The sequence below is a fragment of the Solenopsis invicta genome, chromosome 3, assembly GCF_016802725.1.
Source record: "Solenopsis invicta isolate M01_SB chromosome 3, UNIL_Sinv_3.0, whole genome shotgun sequence".
NCBI classification, from domain to species: domain Eukaryota; kingdom Metazoa; phylum Arthropoda; class Insecta; order Hymenoptera; family Formicidae; genus Solenopsis; species Solenopsis invicta.
The window spans coordinates 19,569,463-19,585,861 of NC_052666.1; the positions used below are offsets into that span (position 1 = coordinate 19,569,463).

A 16,399-nucleotide genomic window follows, 5' to 3' on the forward strand; every position below is an offset into this window, starting at 1 on the left:
AGAGGGAAGAGAGAAAGAGAAACGAACGAGCGAGACGTGCGGCGCGACGTGTAACGAATTCTTCATTAAAAATGGAAAACCGCTAATCGATATGAGTGACGTACTATCGCGTTGGTCCGATATCGCGTTACGCTTCGCTCGGATTTCAATATTTAACGATTCCCGCCCCTGTTTACGGTTTGCAGCCGTTACGATATCGATCGATCGGGATGTTTCTCTCTCTCTCTCTCTCTCTCTCTCTCTGCTCGTGTATTTCTCTCGCCCTATCTCTTTCGCATCTCCGAACTAGTCCGCAAACTTGAACGGGTTAAACAATTTGTCGTCACCCGCGTTGTCAGTCTCAGGGAGTTCCGCGACATCTTGTCGTCGATACTATTCGAAACTCTTGGCCCCACGGAAATCTTCCTCGGCCGAAACTCGATATCGTCCCTCGTGTCGGCTCAAATTTCCATGTTTTCTTACCTCTGCTTTATACATATAACTGCTTTACATATCCTAACGGATACGTAATGGACGAAATTTATTTATTCAAATAAATATGCATTCTGATTGCTCTTCTGAATATGCATTAAGAAAAAAAGATATTTTTTTTTTGTTATGCGGAATGATTAAAAATTTCTGTTTACAATTTTCTTCTGAAAACGTTTTTACGCGCGGTCCCGTACTTCATTCGTAGCACAAATTTTTGTTTTCGACCCGAGTCATTCCCGGTTCATTCATACGGAAAAAGTTTGCTATCAAACACGCGACATGAATCGATTACGGATTACTAACGATTCCCGTGCAGACAACACCCAGGAAAAGCCGAAACAATAGCGTGCGTTGCGAACACAAGGCTGCAGTGATGATCGACCGGATGTTGATTCCCGATGGTGAACGCGAGATGGACGTACAACTCGCTTTTCCATTCGCACGTTTATTTTTCTAACAACGATTTAACGACGTGATAATAAGCGAAACAGCTTTGAGCGCCATTATATCACATTATCATTAATGAATTATATTAGTAGAAAAGTAGTAAAATATACATTCGAATTATATCGAATATTAAAATATACATTCGAAATGCATTAAACATTGAAGCGTGCATTCGGTTACATCAAAAATTGAAAATGCACACAAATAATGTAGTAATAATCTTTAATTTTTAATTGGCGACATTAACTCTCGAAAATTATAGATTAATAAGGAACGAATTTCTGAAATATCTTGAACATATTTACATTGTAACAAAAACTTGAAAAAAAATGAACGAATTAATTTTTGTTGTCAAACAAACATCGAGATTCTCATCGAATTTGGCGACTCCAAGGGAAAACAGGTATCGGTATCTAATTAATATCGAAGATAGGTATTCAGTATCGACAAATTAATGCTGATACCGGCGAAGCGTCGTAACTCGATGCTCTTTCGAGAATCAGGCTTAGTTCACCGTTGGTCCAAGCAATTTTCCAGGCTCGGCCGCACGGTCGTAAAATTTATGCTTACGCGATACACTTCCTGGCTGCATGCGACCGCACGCAGCCGAGCGCATGCGTTTATGCAACATTATTCTGAGTACCCGCGTTATATGACGGGTATCATCTCTCGCTGGCGTATAGCAAGTATCTTGGAAAGTATCGGCGCGAGATAATAGAGCGCTGGTGCATCACGCATAAAATTATAAATAACCTTAATCCCGTAGTTTATTATGGCGATGATAAAAAAAAAAAAGTAAGTTGCGACTTTCGCCGCGGGATTATAGTGCGGAGCACATGTGACCTGTGAATATTAAACGAGGATTTCAGTGGCTTTAATACGTCGCTGTGGTTGATGGAAATGTTTCTGGTATATTAGCTTCTCTCGCGCGCGTGTCAAACTATATCAACAATGTTCGCCCGTCAATTTCTGCATTACTACACACAAAATCGAAACACACAAATTGAAACTAGATATTAAATATATGCATATTTTACATCGCGTTTCAGTCTACGCAACGCGTAAATTTATTTAATCCGCTTTATTTCGTAATTATCTTTGTAACGCGTGGTGCGCAACGACTGTAAAAACTGGAATCCTTTGAAAATGAAAATTTTCAAAATTTCTCTAATTCGGCGGAAGGATTATTTCGCCTTTATGCGTTCAAGATTTCGTGTACAGCTCGCGTTAGCCTCGTGGTTCTCAAATCGTCCATTTCTCTCTCTCTACGCCCGATGTATATGTATATAAATACGCACTTGAGTGAATACACGTGATTGGGACATGTGAGCAGAGAGCATCGGCAATGCGTTCTAATGGTCCACTTCAAACGAACGCACGCTCGCCACGCCTCTCGCGACACGCGTGTGCCGACGCATACCGTCACGGTTACCAGGATCTCTTTACGTTCTTGCGTGCGACTGCATAAATGCAACGCGACTGATAGCAGGTAGCGAAAGTGGCATAGAAGTACGCACGTCGGCATACACTGTCACCGCGATAAATATCGCCTTTCACAAAAGACACTCTCGCCCTTTTTATCGCTTGCTGCTATCTATTGTGTCACATATTTCCCCGACGATAGCATGAGAGCGATAGGATATTGCTTTTCACTCATATCTGGAATGAATTGGTTTTAATTGCATTTATCGCTATGGCGCAATTGGAGAATTTACATTATTACATGGCATTTCCGTTAAATACAAATTATTAGTGCAGATAAATGAATTTATCTGTTAATTAGCGAACAAGTTTTCGATAAAATAAATGACAAATCGGTTGTTCGATCAACGCGAATTAAACTAGGGTGATAATAAATATAATACACACGGTGCGTTAGAAAAAAATAAAAAAATAAAAAATAAAGAAACGTGCGGATGTATAAAAAAAAGATCCCTGCGCGCAAAAGGTTCTGCATTTTCTAACGCGAATGGACGTTACCCTTATATCTAGTTAAATCTCGACGGTGGGATTAAAACGGGAAGAATACTTAAAGGATGCTCGAGGGTGGGCGCGCGCACGCGGTCGTATCTCAAAGTACAAAACTCTCGGGCCGCGGTGGATTACGTGGAGACGGACGGTTACGCTTTTATACGCGACCGTATAGTTTATGATTTCCGCGATGAACTACTTTTCTGAAATGAATACGGAGCGCACGCCCACGCGACTATGTGGGTCAAGGGACTGGGACCGACGGTGGCGGCGTCGTCGGCGTCGTCGGCGTCGTCGGCGTCGTCGGCGTCGGTTGCCGCAGGGGGATGGGGCGGTTCGCGTTTTTCCCTTTCCGGTTTTACGCATCGTTTTCATTGCCCAACCGTTAAGCTTAACTGCGGACTTTTACAGCGTCAGCCTGCATAAAAGCGCATACGACATTTTATGCGCGCCCGCGCGTAAAATCGTCCGTAACTTCTCGCGCCCGGGCCCGAGCCGGGGCGGCGCGGCGGCGCGGCGGCGCGGCGGTGGTGCTCGCAATTTTTTAATTTCCGTTCCGGCCCGCGGCTACTCGACCCACACCGTCCTTTTTCTCCCTCGCGACCGCGTCGGGCTCTCGCGAATCGCGATGTGTGCGTGCGAGCATTTCTTTTTTCTTGCCGACGCATTTTTTTTCCGAGGCGCGTACCTACGGGACGACGATAAAAGCGTTACGGTCGCGCAATTCGCGAAGGGAGATAGACATCGTGCAGCGCACTCGCGTGTTGTACGATAATATTTACAAACTGATATTTCGTGCCTCGTTTCTGATAAAATATAGCTGTATCATCATGGAAGTAAAGGCAGACGCAGCGCAGCGAGAGTTACTTGTATCTATTTTACAACGTTTGTTTCGAGCTATAATTTTCTATAACGGTGATTTCACGTTATAACGCTTTTTAACTCGGGAGCTCGCTCCAGGAATCGGATTCCGAAAGTTCCGAGATTCCGTAATCTGTAATGTAGCTTGCTGTAGAATTTTTGCGATACTACGTTCCGGTGTACGGAAATTTTCGCGGCGGCTTACGCCTCGCAGGTAACCGCGGCGCGCGGTTGTCGCGGAAAACTCCCTAATGCGAAATTTAATTCCCGTCGGGCACACGGGGACACAAAAAGCTCCTGATACGCAGCAGTTATCATACTGTGCTGCAATGACGCACCGGCCGGCAAAACTGTGCGTCCGTGTCCATGCGGTAATCTCGTAAAAACTCGTTAATACGGTAAAAGCGCGGAAAATGGCCATGCGCAGCGAAATACAATTACTCATTAGTCGAATCCCATTGCGCGCGGCTCGCCGGCGACCGGGAAACACTCGGTTGCCGAATCAACCGTGACGCAGGGAGAGCTTTGAAGTTCGCGTTCGCGTGGCTCGACGGTAATTAACCGTGGAACGTCAGCCGGCGAGGGTTATTGGCAGCCCCGATGCAGTTTCGAATGCGTGCCATTTGTTCATTCGTGCGTCAATGTATCCTTCTGTAACTGTCGCAAATAAGATTTACATCACATGTTAACGACCGAGCCGTTTATGCCCAGTAATTTGCGTTTTGCCTCAAATTTTGTAAGCGCGGCGAAACGATTCGAAGGGAACGGGAGTGACGTATATATTTGATAACAGGAGCACTAAAAATTATATCGCGCTCGCCGGGGGATCTGGAGAATTGGACTTCATCCAATTGCGATTCCTGATTTATAAGCCCCGACGTATTGTAAAATCAAATTGATGGATTAGCGTTTGAATTATTGATAACGTTCGCTGGACGATTCTTCTACTTAATCAGATGCGTCGTTGGCGCACGCGCGCGTATCGATTTTAGCTGCAAAGTCCACGCGGTATCGCGGAGAACGCGCAACGCGGAGAAGTCCGTTGTCCGTCAAACGATCAGATTTAACGATAGCTCGGTATAATTAGATCCTATCCTCTAATGCCCGTTACCAATCAAGGTATTATCAGCGCCTGGTAATTAGAACGATCGAGATTACCTATTCTCTACAACGTCGCTCGTCATCTCCGTTACGACCTTATCGCGCGCGACTCTCTCTTGGACGCGCTGTATTCGTTCTATGCCCCGTCTCCCGAAGCACCGCCGCGAGCCCTCTTTCCGGCGGCTCCATTGTTGGACGAACGTAAATCCCGATACATCCACCCGACCGCCGGCAAGCCACGCGTGTCGTAGAATATGGATAGTGCGTAATACCGTGTAGCTTCCTGTTATCTAGGCCCGTTCGTCGTGCGCAAGTAATGTGCAATAATGTGCAATAATGATGTTGCACATGGAGAAAACGTAAAATTTACGAGGGAAATTGTTAGGGATATTTTTTGACAGTTATAATGGGATGAAGAGAATTTATCCTCGAAATCATGGTAGCTGTGGGTAGATGGAATTTTCTCTGATTTATTAATATCCACCACAATAAAATATAAAATATGTGTGATTAAATTTTGCTAATGCAGTAAAATTCTTTGAAATACTATGTTGTCTCATGACTATCACGATTTTGAGAATAAGTTTTAAAAAAAATTCTCTCTGTATAGCATTATCTAAAACTTTAATTAAAAATGTATCTGCTACATGATCTGTTGATGTGATGAGCATTTCTGGGTTATTGTGCGGCAGTGGTAGAAGATGGAATTAGTCAGACTCAAGTGATCGGTATTCTACATAATTCTAACAACGATGAATCTGTTATAAAAAAATATGTGCGCGCGCGCGCGCGCGCGTGTGTGTGTGTGTGTGTGTAAAATATACATATAGATATAATTATGTTATATTTTATAATTTTAATTGTGATCATTTGCCTATCTTTAATTTGTGTCGTGATATAACGCGCAATCTTCGCCTCGAGCGGCTGAGTGTAAAATAAATTTTTCATCATGTCGCAGAAAATTGCGCAGGGATTTATGCATACGATCTGCTTTGTCTTATTAGACACCGCGCGTTTGTATACGGAACGTGTCCCCGATGTGATCAACGCCGAACGTGCAATTATGCACGTTCGCCGAGCAGACCCCGCTCCCACTTTCTAAGCCGCGGGATTTCGTGAAGGGAGAATCATTTGGGCTTGTGCGGGAGCTCTCGGTCGTAATCGCATTTGCAGATACGCCATTTCTTGAAGTAATGGCACATCCATGAGATTTCCGCGGCTTCGAAGTCTCATATTCAGTTCGCTAATTAATATTTATACCTTATGAAATATTGCTTAAGCATGAAAATAACAGGATGCTAAACGTGTTGATATAAATGCAATATTCTGCACTTTTCCTTTAGCTTTTTTAGTCTGCTTTTCTTTTTCATCATAATATACATTTAATGAATATCTTTTTAAATATTTTATCTTTTTCATCTTTTCTCATAAAATTTGTAAATTCATGAATAATTTATGAAATGTGTTTGAACTTGGTAGTCTTTACGCAAATTGGTTCTTCTTATTTAAGGACAATTAATGAAAAAATTAAATTTAATGTTTTCTTTCACGTGAGGTCCATCACAGTAAAGAGAAAAGTGCAATAGTACGGTTTAGAGTTTAGAGCTAAGAACTTCTCTTCTTTTGCCAAATCGTGTTTACGAACTTCTGAACGACAGACCGTGTCTGTCGCCAATTTGGCAGAGATTCAGATGCATGGTGATCTTACGATCTTCGACAGACCGCCAAGAATGTTGAGCGCACGTGTGAGTTTGCTAGTATTTCTAGTATGATCGGCCGCCGAATTATTTACAGTCATGGCCACGTTTGTCTTCCAGTGCCGCGCAATAGTACTATTGATGATCGCTCGAGTATAATTGGACGAATCACAGCTGTGAAACGTTCCCGTTATTTATGCAGATGTGTTATTATTGGCGAATTAGGAATGTCAGAAAGTTGAGGCGCAATTATTAGTTTTCATACGCGATCCACGTGCGATCTAAGATTCCCTTCAACCAACTTCCGTCTTTCAGTAACTGCATGCTGATTGATTTGCGTCTGTTGAATTTTCATGCTGTTTTAAAATTAGTCTTTATAGAAAATATTATCGTAATAGCCTCCACTTTCTGTCTCCGATAAATTACACGCTCCCGTTTACTTTGAAATATCGAGTTTAAGACCTTGCACAAAATAGAGGAATATTAGATATTAGGAAATGGAAATAAAATTTTGGTATTAATTTTAAACGTGGTGCACAATCGATACGAATAAAACGTAAAACATAAATGGGTTAAACAAGATACAATATAACTTATTATTTATCTATAGCATTCATTGAGGAAATTGATTTTCAAATTTCTATTCTTCTATTGTGCGTAGTGCCTGACAAACAGATATTGATTTGTAAGAATATTTGAAAATTTTATCAATTATCAAAAAAGTGAGAAAATTAAGCTATCGTGATATCGTGATATCTCTATCAAAGAAAAACGAACGAATATCTACCTCATTTGGAATAATAACGAAGTTAATACGTTTTACAAGGAACGTCTAAAACGCGCGCGTGTACGCGTCTATCACAATTGGCAATGCAATTATGAACAGTTGTCGTGGCAAGAGACACACACACACGCGCACACACACACACGCACACACACACTCCACCTTCTGAGACATTCGGTGGTTCGAATATCAGCGCGGCAGGGGAGGCACGAAACGCGAATGCAATCGAGGCCGGGTCGAGACGCGGTTCAGCCTCGACTCGGTTAAGTACACTTTATTAAGCATGCCATCTGCACGTTGCGCCATCCACTTATGTGGTAAATGGAATTACAAACGCATCCCTATGCTGCGGGATCCCAGGTTGCGGCTCACACCTTGCGTTCACAATGAGCGTGCATACGTCGGACTAACTGTTGTATATAGCATCGTAATTGAATAACAGTTGGAAATTCGTAGTCGGAAAGGACGATTAGCGCGGGGAAGAAAAATTTATATGGAGCTCACGCCATTTTTATAATGAAAATATTTATTTTGCACAAGTTTCTTTTTATTACACGAGACTCTTTTTGGTAGCCGTAACATGCGTCATATTACCATTTCAATCTAATCTTTTGATACCATTGTGAACGCGCGCTGCTCTGATGGAACGCCAATTCTCGGTTGAGCGTGAGTCACGATTTTCTGACGGATTTGATTGATCGCATTGTGGTTGCAGTCCACGTTGCAGAAAATCCACATAAAAGAGAAAGCGCGGACTGGCCCGGCTACAATGATTTAGAGCGATACTATCTACGGACACGAGCGATTTTGCTGATAACCAACTTCCACTCGCTTTATTCGCCGGACCACTCGTTCGTTCGCTCGCTCGCTCACTCGCTCGTTCGCGATCTTCGCGAGATCGATGAAGAATTTATCGAACGTAATCGCGGTCGCGAAGCCTGAAATTCCGCATCGCGGCCGAATTCGGATGAGCCTCTCGTATCGAGATCGGCAAATTATTCGGCCGTGAGAGAAGCCACCGTTTATCAAACTCGACCGAGTGTGTATATATGTGTGGGCGCGTTGCCGGCCCATCGAAGACAGGGCTCGTTGATTTATTAAATTGCCACGCCAAGCGAGAGTAGAAAAGAGAGAAAGAGAGAGAGGAAAAGATCTATTAAGAGCGAACAGGGTCAAGCGAGAGACATCGCGGTGCAGCGCGATGTCGTCGTCGCACCTGTTCGCTGAGCTCGAAGACAAAATTATTAAAGTTCACCCTACAAACGGTGCACCTTCGATGTTTGCGCTCGTAGTCGGCGACTATATGAGTTTCCGGTAAATACAGCCGCGCGCCGTTCGTCGAAGCTGATGAAAAGAGACTTGTTTACTCGCAGCCTGCTGATTTTCGAAGTACGACGCGATGCGATGCGATGCGATGCGATGCGATGCGACGCGACGCTGCAAAACTCGCGAGCGAGAAACATCCACGTAAAGGGTTCCACGTATACAAACTGCCCGGGAAAGTTCCCGTTTTATCAGTGGGATGGTTAAATCCTGTTTGTCCGCGAGAGTTCAATAATCGGTACGATATTGCACGAAGTATAAACACGGTATAGAGTAATTTCGTTATTTTTACAGATTTCTCTGTTTACTTATTTATTTTCTGCCAAAGGAGCAGAGGCTTATTTTTAAAAAACGTGTTTTTACAATAGAAATTTTTAAAAATGCATTACTGTATTTGTTTTTTTTTAATATTACATATTTCGGTTTCAACTTGACCGTGTTTCAAGTCCGACGAGTGCCGCTAAATAAGTTGGAGATTGTACAAATTATTATTCAGCACTAAGAATCGCTGACATAGGTCTGCCTTATGTTTGTATCTTTTTTCTCAGCTTAAACTTTGGCCCGACGGAAGATACAAAATTATAAGTAATTTGATTTATGTGCGCACCTTCGCTGATTACTGTGCGTACTCTCCCGTGTAATTATTTGGACGTGAAGTATAGCGCAATATAATCATCATTTGCACTGTTTTGGATGCACTTCCAGTTGATTTCCCACGACGTACGAAAATTGCGCAGGGAAAAATCGCTCGTCGACCTTCATCTTTTGCGCGCTGTGTATGAGTCATAATTTTGTACTAAGCGAGCTCATCTTTCCTCCAGTCGGCGCGCCCTGTGCAAATAGTACACCAGGAGTTTCCAGCACCGCTGCGGCAGCGGTAGCTCTGAAACAATAATTAATTAGCTGCCTCGCGAGGAAGCGAGGCACGGAGGTATGGAGAACGATGATCGCAGATGTTGCACGTCGGTAACGACGACCCGTAGAGACGTACAAGCATCCTTGCCGTTGCAGAGGTAAATTACAGACGGATTCTGTTCTCTGTGTAATCGAGAGCCAGTCGGAAACATTTTCCGATCTCGTGCATTGATTATTAATTAGGTTGACTGAGGTAACTAATAACAGTAATAAATGGTTGACTAATTGAGAGATGCGATAATGAAGCGATCGTGGCGCAGAGAGTTGTTCGTCTGCTCTCTGCGCCACGAAGACCCGGGTTCAAATCCACGCGACCGATCAGAAACATCTAATTTTATTCGATCACTACGTCTCGGAAGGCAATGGCAAACCACCGAGAGTATCTTGCCATAAAATCCCTTTAATTAGACCGTTCGGAATCGGCGTTAAATCATAGGTCCCGTATATCCGTGTAAAAAGCACACACAAGAGAAATACACTGGGGGATTATCATGTCTTTGATAAGAGACGAAGAACGCAATAGTAGTGATAATTGACAGATAATCTCTAACTTTTTATTTTACATTTTTTTTGTTGAATTTTATCAACAAAATTTAATTAAAATTTTGTCGCAATGTATTGAGGCGTACATTTATCCACGCAATGTTACTAAAGTAAAACTTTCTTTACATATATTAATATTTATATTATTCGATATTGGAACATCACAATGATTACACAAATTCCTACTTGATGCATAGTTTTAGAGAATATTCCGTAAGCGGATTAGAAGATTTCGATTTTGCATGCATAATATCTATTATACATATTTTATTATATAAAATGTATGTATATCACAATTTCTTATAAATTCTTTAAGGTTTTTGTCAATATCCCTCTATTAAGTTATCTCAGCGAAAAGAATTTATTATGATAGCACACATAAATTGTAGGATTGTATGAACATTATTGATATATGCTGAAGCTTTCTGAGAGTTTATGCGATATCTAGTGGTACCATTCCGAAACGATAGATCCTCTGAAAACAAGGGAGGTTCTCGTTAAGGAAACCCAGGTGATCCTTGGCGAGAAGCCACCTCGAGATCTTTTCTTCCACGACACAGTCGGTGCTCGATCGATGTTGACGACCAGACCAATCGACCATTAAGTATATCCCAGGTCGCGCGCAAAAAGAACACGGTAGGCAATCAATCTTCCATACGTCGAAGTCTTGTAGACGCTACCTCGCGTCGTCTCATGACGACGTGGAGGAAAACAGGAGGCGATGTCGGAGCCGCGGAAGAAACGTTGCGGAACGAGCGAACCTTGGGCGTCGTCGCCGCAAAAAGTTGTCAGTCCTCGACGATAGAGGAGAGATGCTTAGAAGCGGTCTTGCGTCGGAGGAAACGACTCTTGCTCTTCGGCAGTTCACGACTAGTCGAGCAACATCGATTTGTCTCTCGATTCGTCGAACGTCGAGGCGTTACGGCAATTTAACGGGCTCTACATCTCTGATTTCAGGTAGCAGCGAGGAATCGAGAGCCGGTGGCGGTGATCCTGGGAAGCTGGGAGTGAAGAAATCGAGACCGAAGGCCTCTTCGCCGAACAGGCAGGGACCACAGCAGTGTCAGGTGAGTGAGGATGAAGAAGCGACGAGATGAATCGTTGTACTTTGGAGAGAAATGAAAACCTCGCGAGTGACGTCGATCTCAAAAAGTATAAAGAAATCGAGCTGATAAATTAATTTGATATAGAGATATTTTCTGTCTTTTAGATAATTTAAAATCAGTTTATTAAAATTATAATACATATAGGATGTTTTCTCATGCGTTCTGTTTTCCCTTCTAAATTCTAATTTTCCAATGATTGGAATTAATTGTTGTTTGCTATGGTCTAAATATAGTTATGCAGGAACATTGATAATTTTGATGGAATGATATTGGCATTTGTTATGTGATCTGTAACAGATGAGCGGAACAAATTGTCATTCGAATTTCATTCAAATTGGCTCTTCCGCACCAATAGTACGATTGCTCACATACGTGTATCAAGAATATTTATGCAATTACTATCAATCAGAATATCTAGCTGCCATGACAATATCGAGCGCGCTCCATAGCAATCGTGCAGCTTTCGACAAGATATTTTTGCATAACGAAATTTGTTTAACAATTACAGAGCTTTAAAGCTATTATGTATCGCAATTTTTAATTCTAAATGCAATTTTGTCATCTAAACGTTCCGATAGACTTGCACAAGCATGAATGTGCAGCTTAAAGTAATTATGTGAAATATGCACCAAAGAATTGCTTTTTAACTGAAATTAAAAATTCAACAATCGGAATAAAAAAAGAACGATTGAGAAGTAATTGTTTTATGAGAACACATTTTAATGAAAATAAGAGTAAATATAGTTATTTGCCATTTAAAAAATTGTGAATGTTTTCATGTAATATCTTAATTAATTACTAATATTAAGTAAATTGTACAATTATGGATATAGAAGGAGCACTTCTTTGGCTTTAACATAATTACTTTTATTTGCAACGCCAACTTCCGATCGGTCTGAATTGAACCCTGCCACGCTGTTACATACACTTCCAGTTTACTTGAGCAAACTAATTTAACGCAAGTATATCGAATGATTTTCATATTTGCTACAGTCGCTTGCACAAGTCAAAATAACTGTGCAGTTTTGTCTTCTACGGGCTCCAATAAACTTGTACAAACAAGCTCGCGCATGCATACTTGACAAGTTTACTTGAACGTGTATGGCCGGCTTTAATTATACTGCCATACCATGGGAATATTATTTTTAAATATTCTCTTGTGTATATATACGCACAGCTTGTTTAAATTACGTGAGTGCATAATGTAGCTATGTTCTTGACGAGCGCGCTTTTTTTTACCAGTATATTTTAATTAAATCTCAAATCACTCGCGGAAATGAAAACGCACCGGCTCTTGCACGTAAACTGACATTAGATAATTGTCTCTGTCAATTGATTTGAAGTTCGCAGAAATAAAGCGCTCAACTACGTGCGCGAGTCAAAAGTTAGTTCGCGGTTCAAATTGATAATTGCGCTGTTCTTCAATTACTCGTGCATCGCGAAATTGTAAAACTACTTTTTATAGTCTCTTTTCCCGTATCTATTGTACGATTGTTCGTGATGCGCTGTACAGAGCACCGAAGCTGTGTTTTGTTTAACGGCTCTCTGACATTTTCTCCCGCTCTGCTCCATTTTAACAGTTAGTTTCCTTTCGAGAGCACGCAGCGACAAAGAGCATTTTCACGGGGAAGAACGAGGCGACGGTTCGTTAGCGACCGATCGAGTTAGACGACCACGATCGATGACCACGGGGGTGTGCTCGAAAACCGTAGCGCGAGGCCGCAAAATTCGTGCTAACCCGCCCCATTCCTACCCTCCTCCCCCCCGTGCGCGCGCGCGCGCGTGTGTGTGTGCGTGTGTGTGTGTGTGTGTGTGTGTGTGTGTGTGTGTGTGCGTGTCTGCCCCTTTCCGTCCCTTTTCGCCCGCGGCCGGAACGAGTCGAAATGGCGCCATCGAACGCTAACGATGCTGACCCACTTTCCGCTCTGCGCCGGCGCGCTTGTTGCGGAAAGCCACGACGTGCGGGGATGCGCTCTCGCATCCGTGACGTGCAATCCGGACGAGTTTTCGCACGCACGCGGCATTTTTACGATGGCCCTTCGAGTCCGCTTTATCACGGACGTCCGCGTATACGTTCGTGCCTCCGGACAACTTTTTTTATGACGCAGCTATTTCCCTTTCCAACTTGAAGCGCAGCAAATTAGAAATGCAGGCTCCGACACTAAGCGTGAAGCACATCCTGAGGGTTTATTATTGCCGTTATAGCGTTCTCTTTTATTCGCGAATCGTGATTCTTTTTTTCTTTTTATTCTCTCGACCGCATGCGGAATTTATTTGACACTAACAAAATAGGAGAAATTAGACACTCATTTTCTCTCCACGTCCTTTTTATCAGATATTCAAATTAGGAGCGCGAATGAAAAAACGATTTCATCGATTCACACATCATCCGTGATATATTCTACAATTCTACATGATAGAGTTTTTTCGCACATATCGCACGCCTGTCTATAGACGTGTAAAATGGAAATGGACTTTGTAATCGTTCGATTTCGAATTGACGTGACTGCAATTTATTTCTACGCGGCGACAGCACGAAATGGCAGCGCTAGCTAGCCTTGATTTCAGCGCGGCTCAATTTCCTTCTTCCGCGCCCAGCAGCAGCCCCCTTGTGACCCACATTAAGACGCAACGGTCTCGGCGCTAAAGTGCCAGGCGGTTGTCGGCGCTGTTTACACACGCGGTACACGCTCGCGCGCGTGCAAGCACGGCGTCGTGACCGTGTGTCGTGTGTGGAAAGACTGTTGAATATTCAGGCGACGCCGACGCGAGCCTCGAGCAGGCAGTGCAAACACGGCGGCACCCCCGTGATGTAACACACGAACGCGATACTCCCCCGCCGCCGCCTCCGCCTCCGCCGCGTTCCTCGCTCGTCGACTGTACACTCGACCGATTTAGGCGTACCTCTCGTGGTGGTATTTAGGAGCTAACCCTTTCAGAACCCGCCACCTTCGCTGATTGATCCGCTTTCCTCTACATCGCGCGCTCTATATACGTTCTCTTGACTGAGCTTTTGACTGAGGCAAACCACTTTGCTCCTTTAGCTTCGTTGATTCGTATTCTCATTGCGAATTTAGCAGTCAGATATGTTGGCCCGATTCTGAAATCTTATTTACTCGGTATATTTAATCTCAGTAAGACGAGAATTATACAGCCGTCTTTAGACTCGTGATGAAAATACGCGCGGTACTGTTTAAGGGCACGGGGAAACTCTCCTTCCACAGATCCGCACTGTCTTTGCGACTGATCCCTCGCTTCTATCTCCTTCCTCCTCAATTTCTCCTCTGTAAAGGCTCATACGTCATACTCTCTCGTCCCTGTCCTTTTCGCGTAGCGTCCCTCCTTGTCGCACGTGCTTCTTGCTCTTTCATCCTCGCTACTCGTTCTCCTTCATCTCTGCCACTTCCTCTTTCGTCCCCTTTGACCCGGACTCTCGTCGTTCCGTCTCTTCTCTTTCTCCCGCGTATACCCGGACGGCGGTGCCCCTCGTCCTGGTGTGCCTTGTTACGTAATTAAATGACGGTCCGCTTGACTTGTTGACAAGCCTTGTCGATGTATCGAGTTAGCGACGAATTAAGCCCGTCCGCCTCAGCTCGATTATGGCTCTCGGATATCGCCGCGATCCAAAGGGGGTGGTACTCGAACGAGGGAGAAAGAAGGATGAGAGGGAGGGAGCAAAGAAGAGAAATAACGAAAGGGAGAGAGAAAGAGAGAAGGCCGGCGGCCTTTGCAGCAGCGTCCGACGTGACGCTCGGCTGTCTCGCCGGAAATTGATCGTTATTCATTACAGGACGCCCGTGGAATTTTCCTCGTCACGGCGGGCTCTGTACCGCCATAATTTATGCGCCAATTATCGCGCACGGCATTATGCGCGAGACGGTCGATTAATGCCGCGCGACGCGAGATAAAGTTTTTTAATGCACCCTTATGATCGCTCGCAATGCATCAACGATTTCCATTTAGAGCCCCGTTGCGTGACGTTAGCCCGGCCTCTCATAGATGCCATCATCTCTACGCTGGACGCAGCGCACGGTGCGTGCTAATTAATAATTCAAACGCAACGCGTCGGCTATTTTATACCTTGTATAACGGACGACACGGCACAGATTGCGAATACGGTGATATTGAAAGTTTGAAAATCTGCGGGATGGAGAAGAATAATGCATGCGATTATTAATCGTTCTGCTTGCGCAGTGTTTTATGCTGAAAATAATTTGCGGCAAATGTGAACGCGTTTACATCGATTTAATAAAACTGAACTTAACTCTTGTTAAGTTTCATATGAGAATTTAATTTGTGTTACAGCCCTATACGTATCGAGGGAGCTATTGTTGTTGCAATTATTTAATCCCGCACTCGTGTAAATGTAAAAGCAATAGTTTCACCAGGATGATGAAATCGCCGATCGATCGATTTTTCGCTTCGTCGACTGTACATTAAGTCATTAATTAATCAAACCTGTCAGTACACACGTCACAGAAAGTCAGAAAACTACCGTGATAATTTTAATAAGCGAATGGACCTTTTGTTCCGATTATAGGCATACAGGTGAGATGTACGATACGCGATAATTTAAAAACCGTGCACGCGCGTAGGATACCGTGCAACGAATTTATTTGATTAATTTGGACAAAATTAAATGACTTCTTCGCCATCTTTGCGTTGATTAAATCGCTGTTCTTCTTTCCGCCTTGTCGTTTAATTGCTTTCTCTCGCTTTTCATCCTTGCTTTCTCGCTATCTTTCCACAATATCGTTGGGAAATGATTTCGGAATCTGATTACCGCGGACATCGTATTTTTGGTTTGAAGAGGCCTCGAGGAAACGGGCTAATGTAATCCCCAAATTCGTGCAAACACAGGCGCATGTACTACGCTGACATACGTGACCGTTATTCTGGATACCTATGTACTCCCAACATTCGCGGTGACACGAGCTGTTAATTAAGCCGACTTCAACCCAAGTTGTTGGTAGATCTACGTGCAGCTTCACCCCATTACGACGTAGTTTCTACCCTAGTCCGTCGCTCTTGTCGTCGATCCTGCTCTTTACCATTCCGCTACATTCTGTACCTCTTTAGGTGCGACAAAGGGCCTAGGCTACGCTCCGCGTCTGCCGATAACTATCTATTACTACTGCGCGCATCGCGAACTCGCTATGCGAAGAAATTAGTGTCGGCTG

The 16,399-nt window shown here is 43.5% G+C and overlaps 1 protein-coding gene across 4 annotated transcripts in view; it reads left to right on the forward strand.

Annotated features, from left to right (window-relative positions):
- LOC105203576 overlaps positions 1-16,399 on the forward strand; it is a 340,742-nt gene that overhangs the window by 219,659 nt on the left and 104,684 nt on the right. For all 4 annotated transcript variants that reach the window (XM_039447253.1, XM_039447256.1, XM_039447254.1 and 1 more), the window contains one exon: positions 11,071-11,180. In XM_039447253.1, coding sequence (XP_039303187.1) covers positions 11,071-11,180 — 110 coding nt within the window. The remainder of the gene's footprint in view (positions 1-11,070; positions 11,181-16,399) is intronic.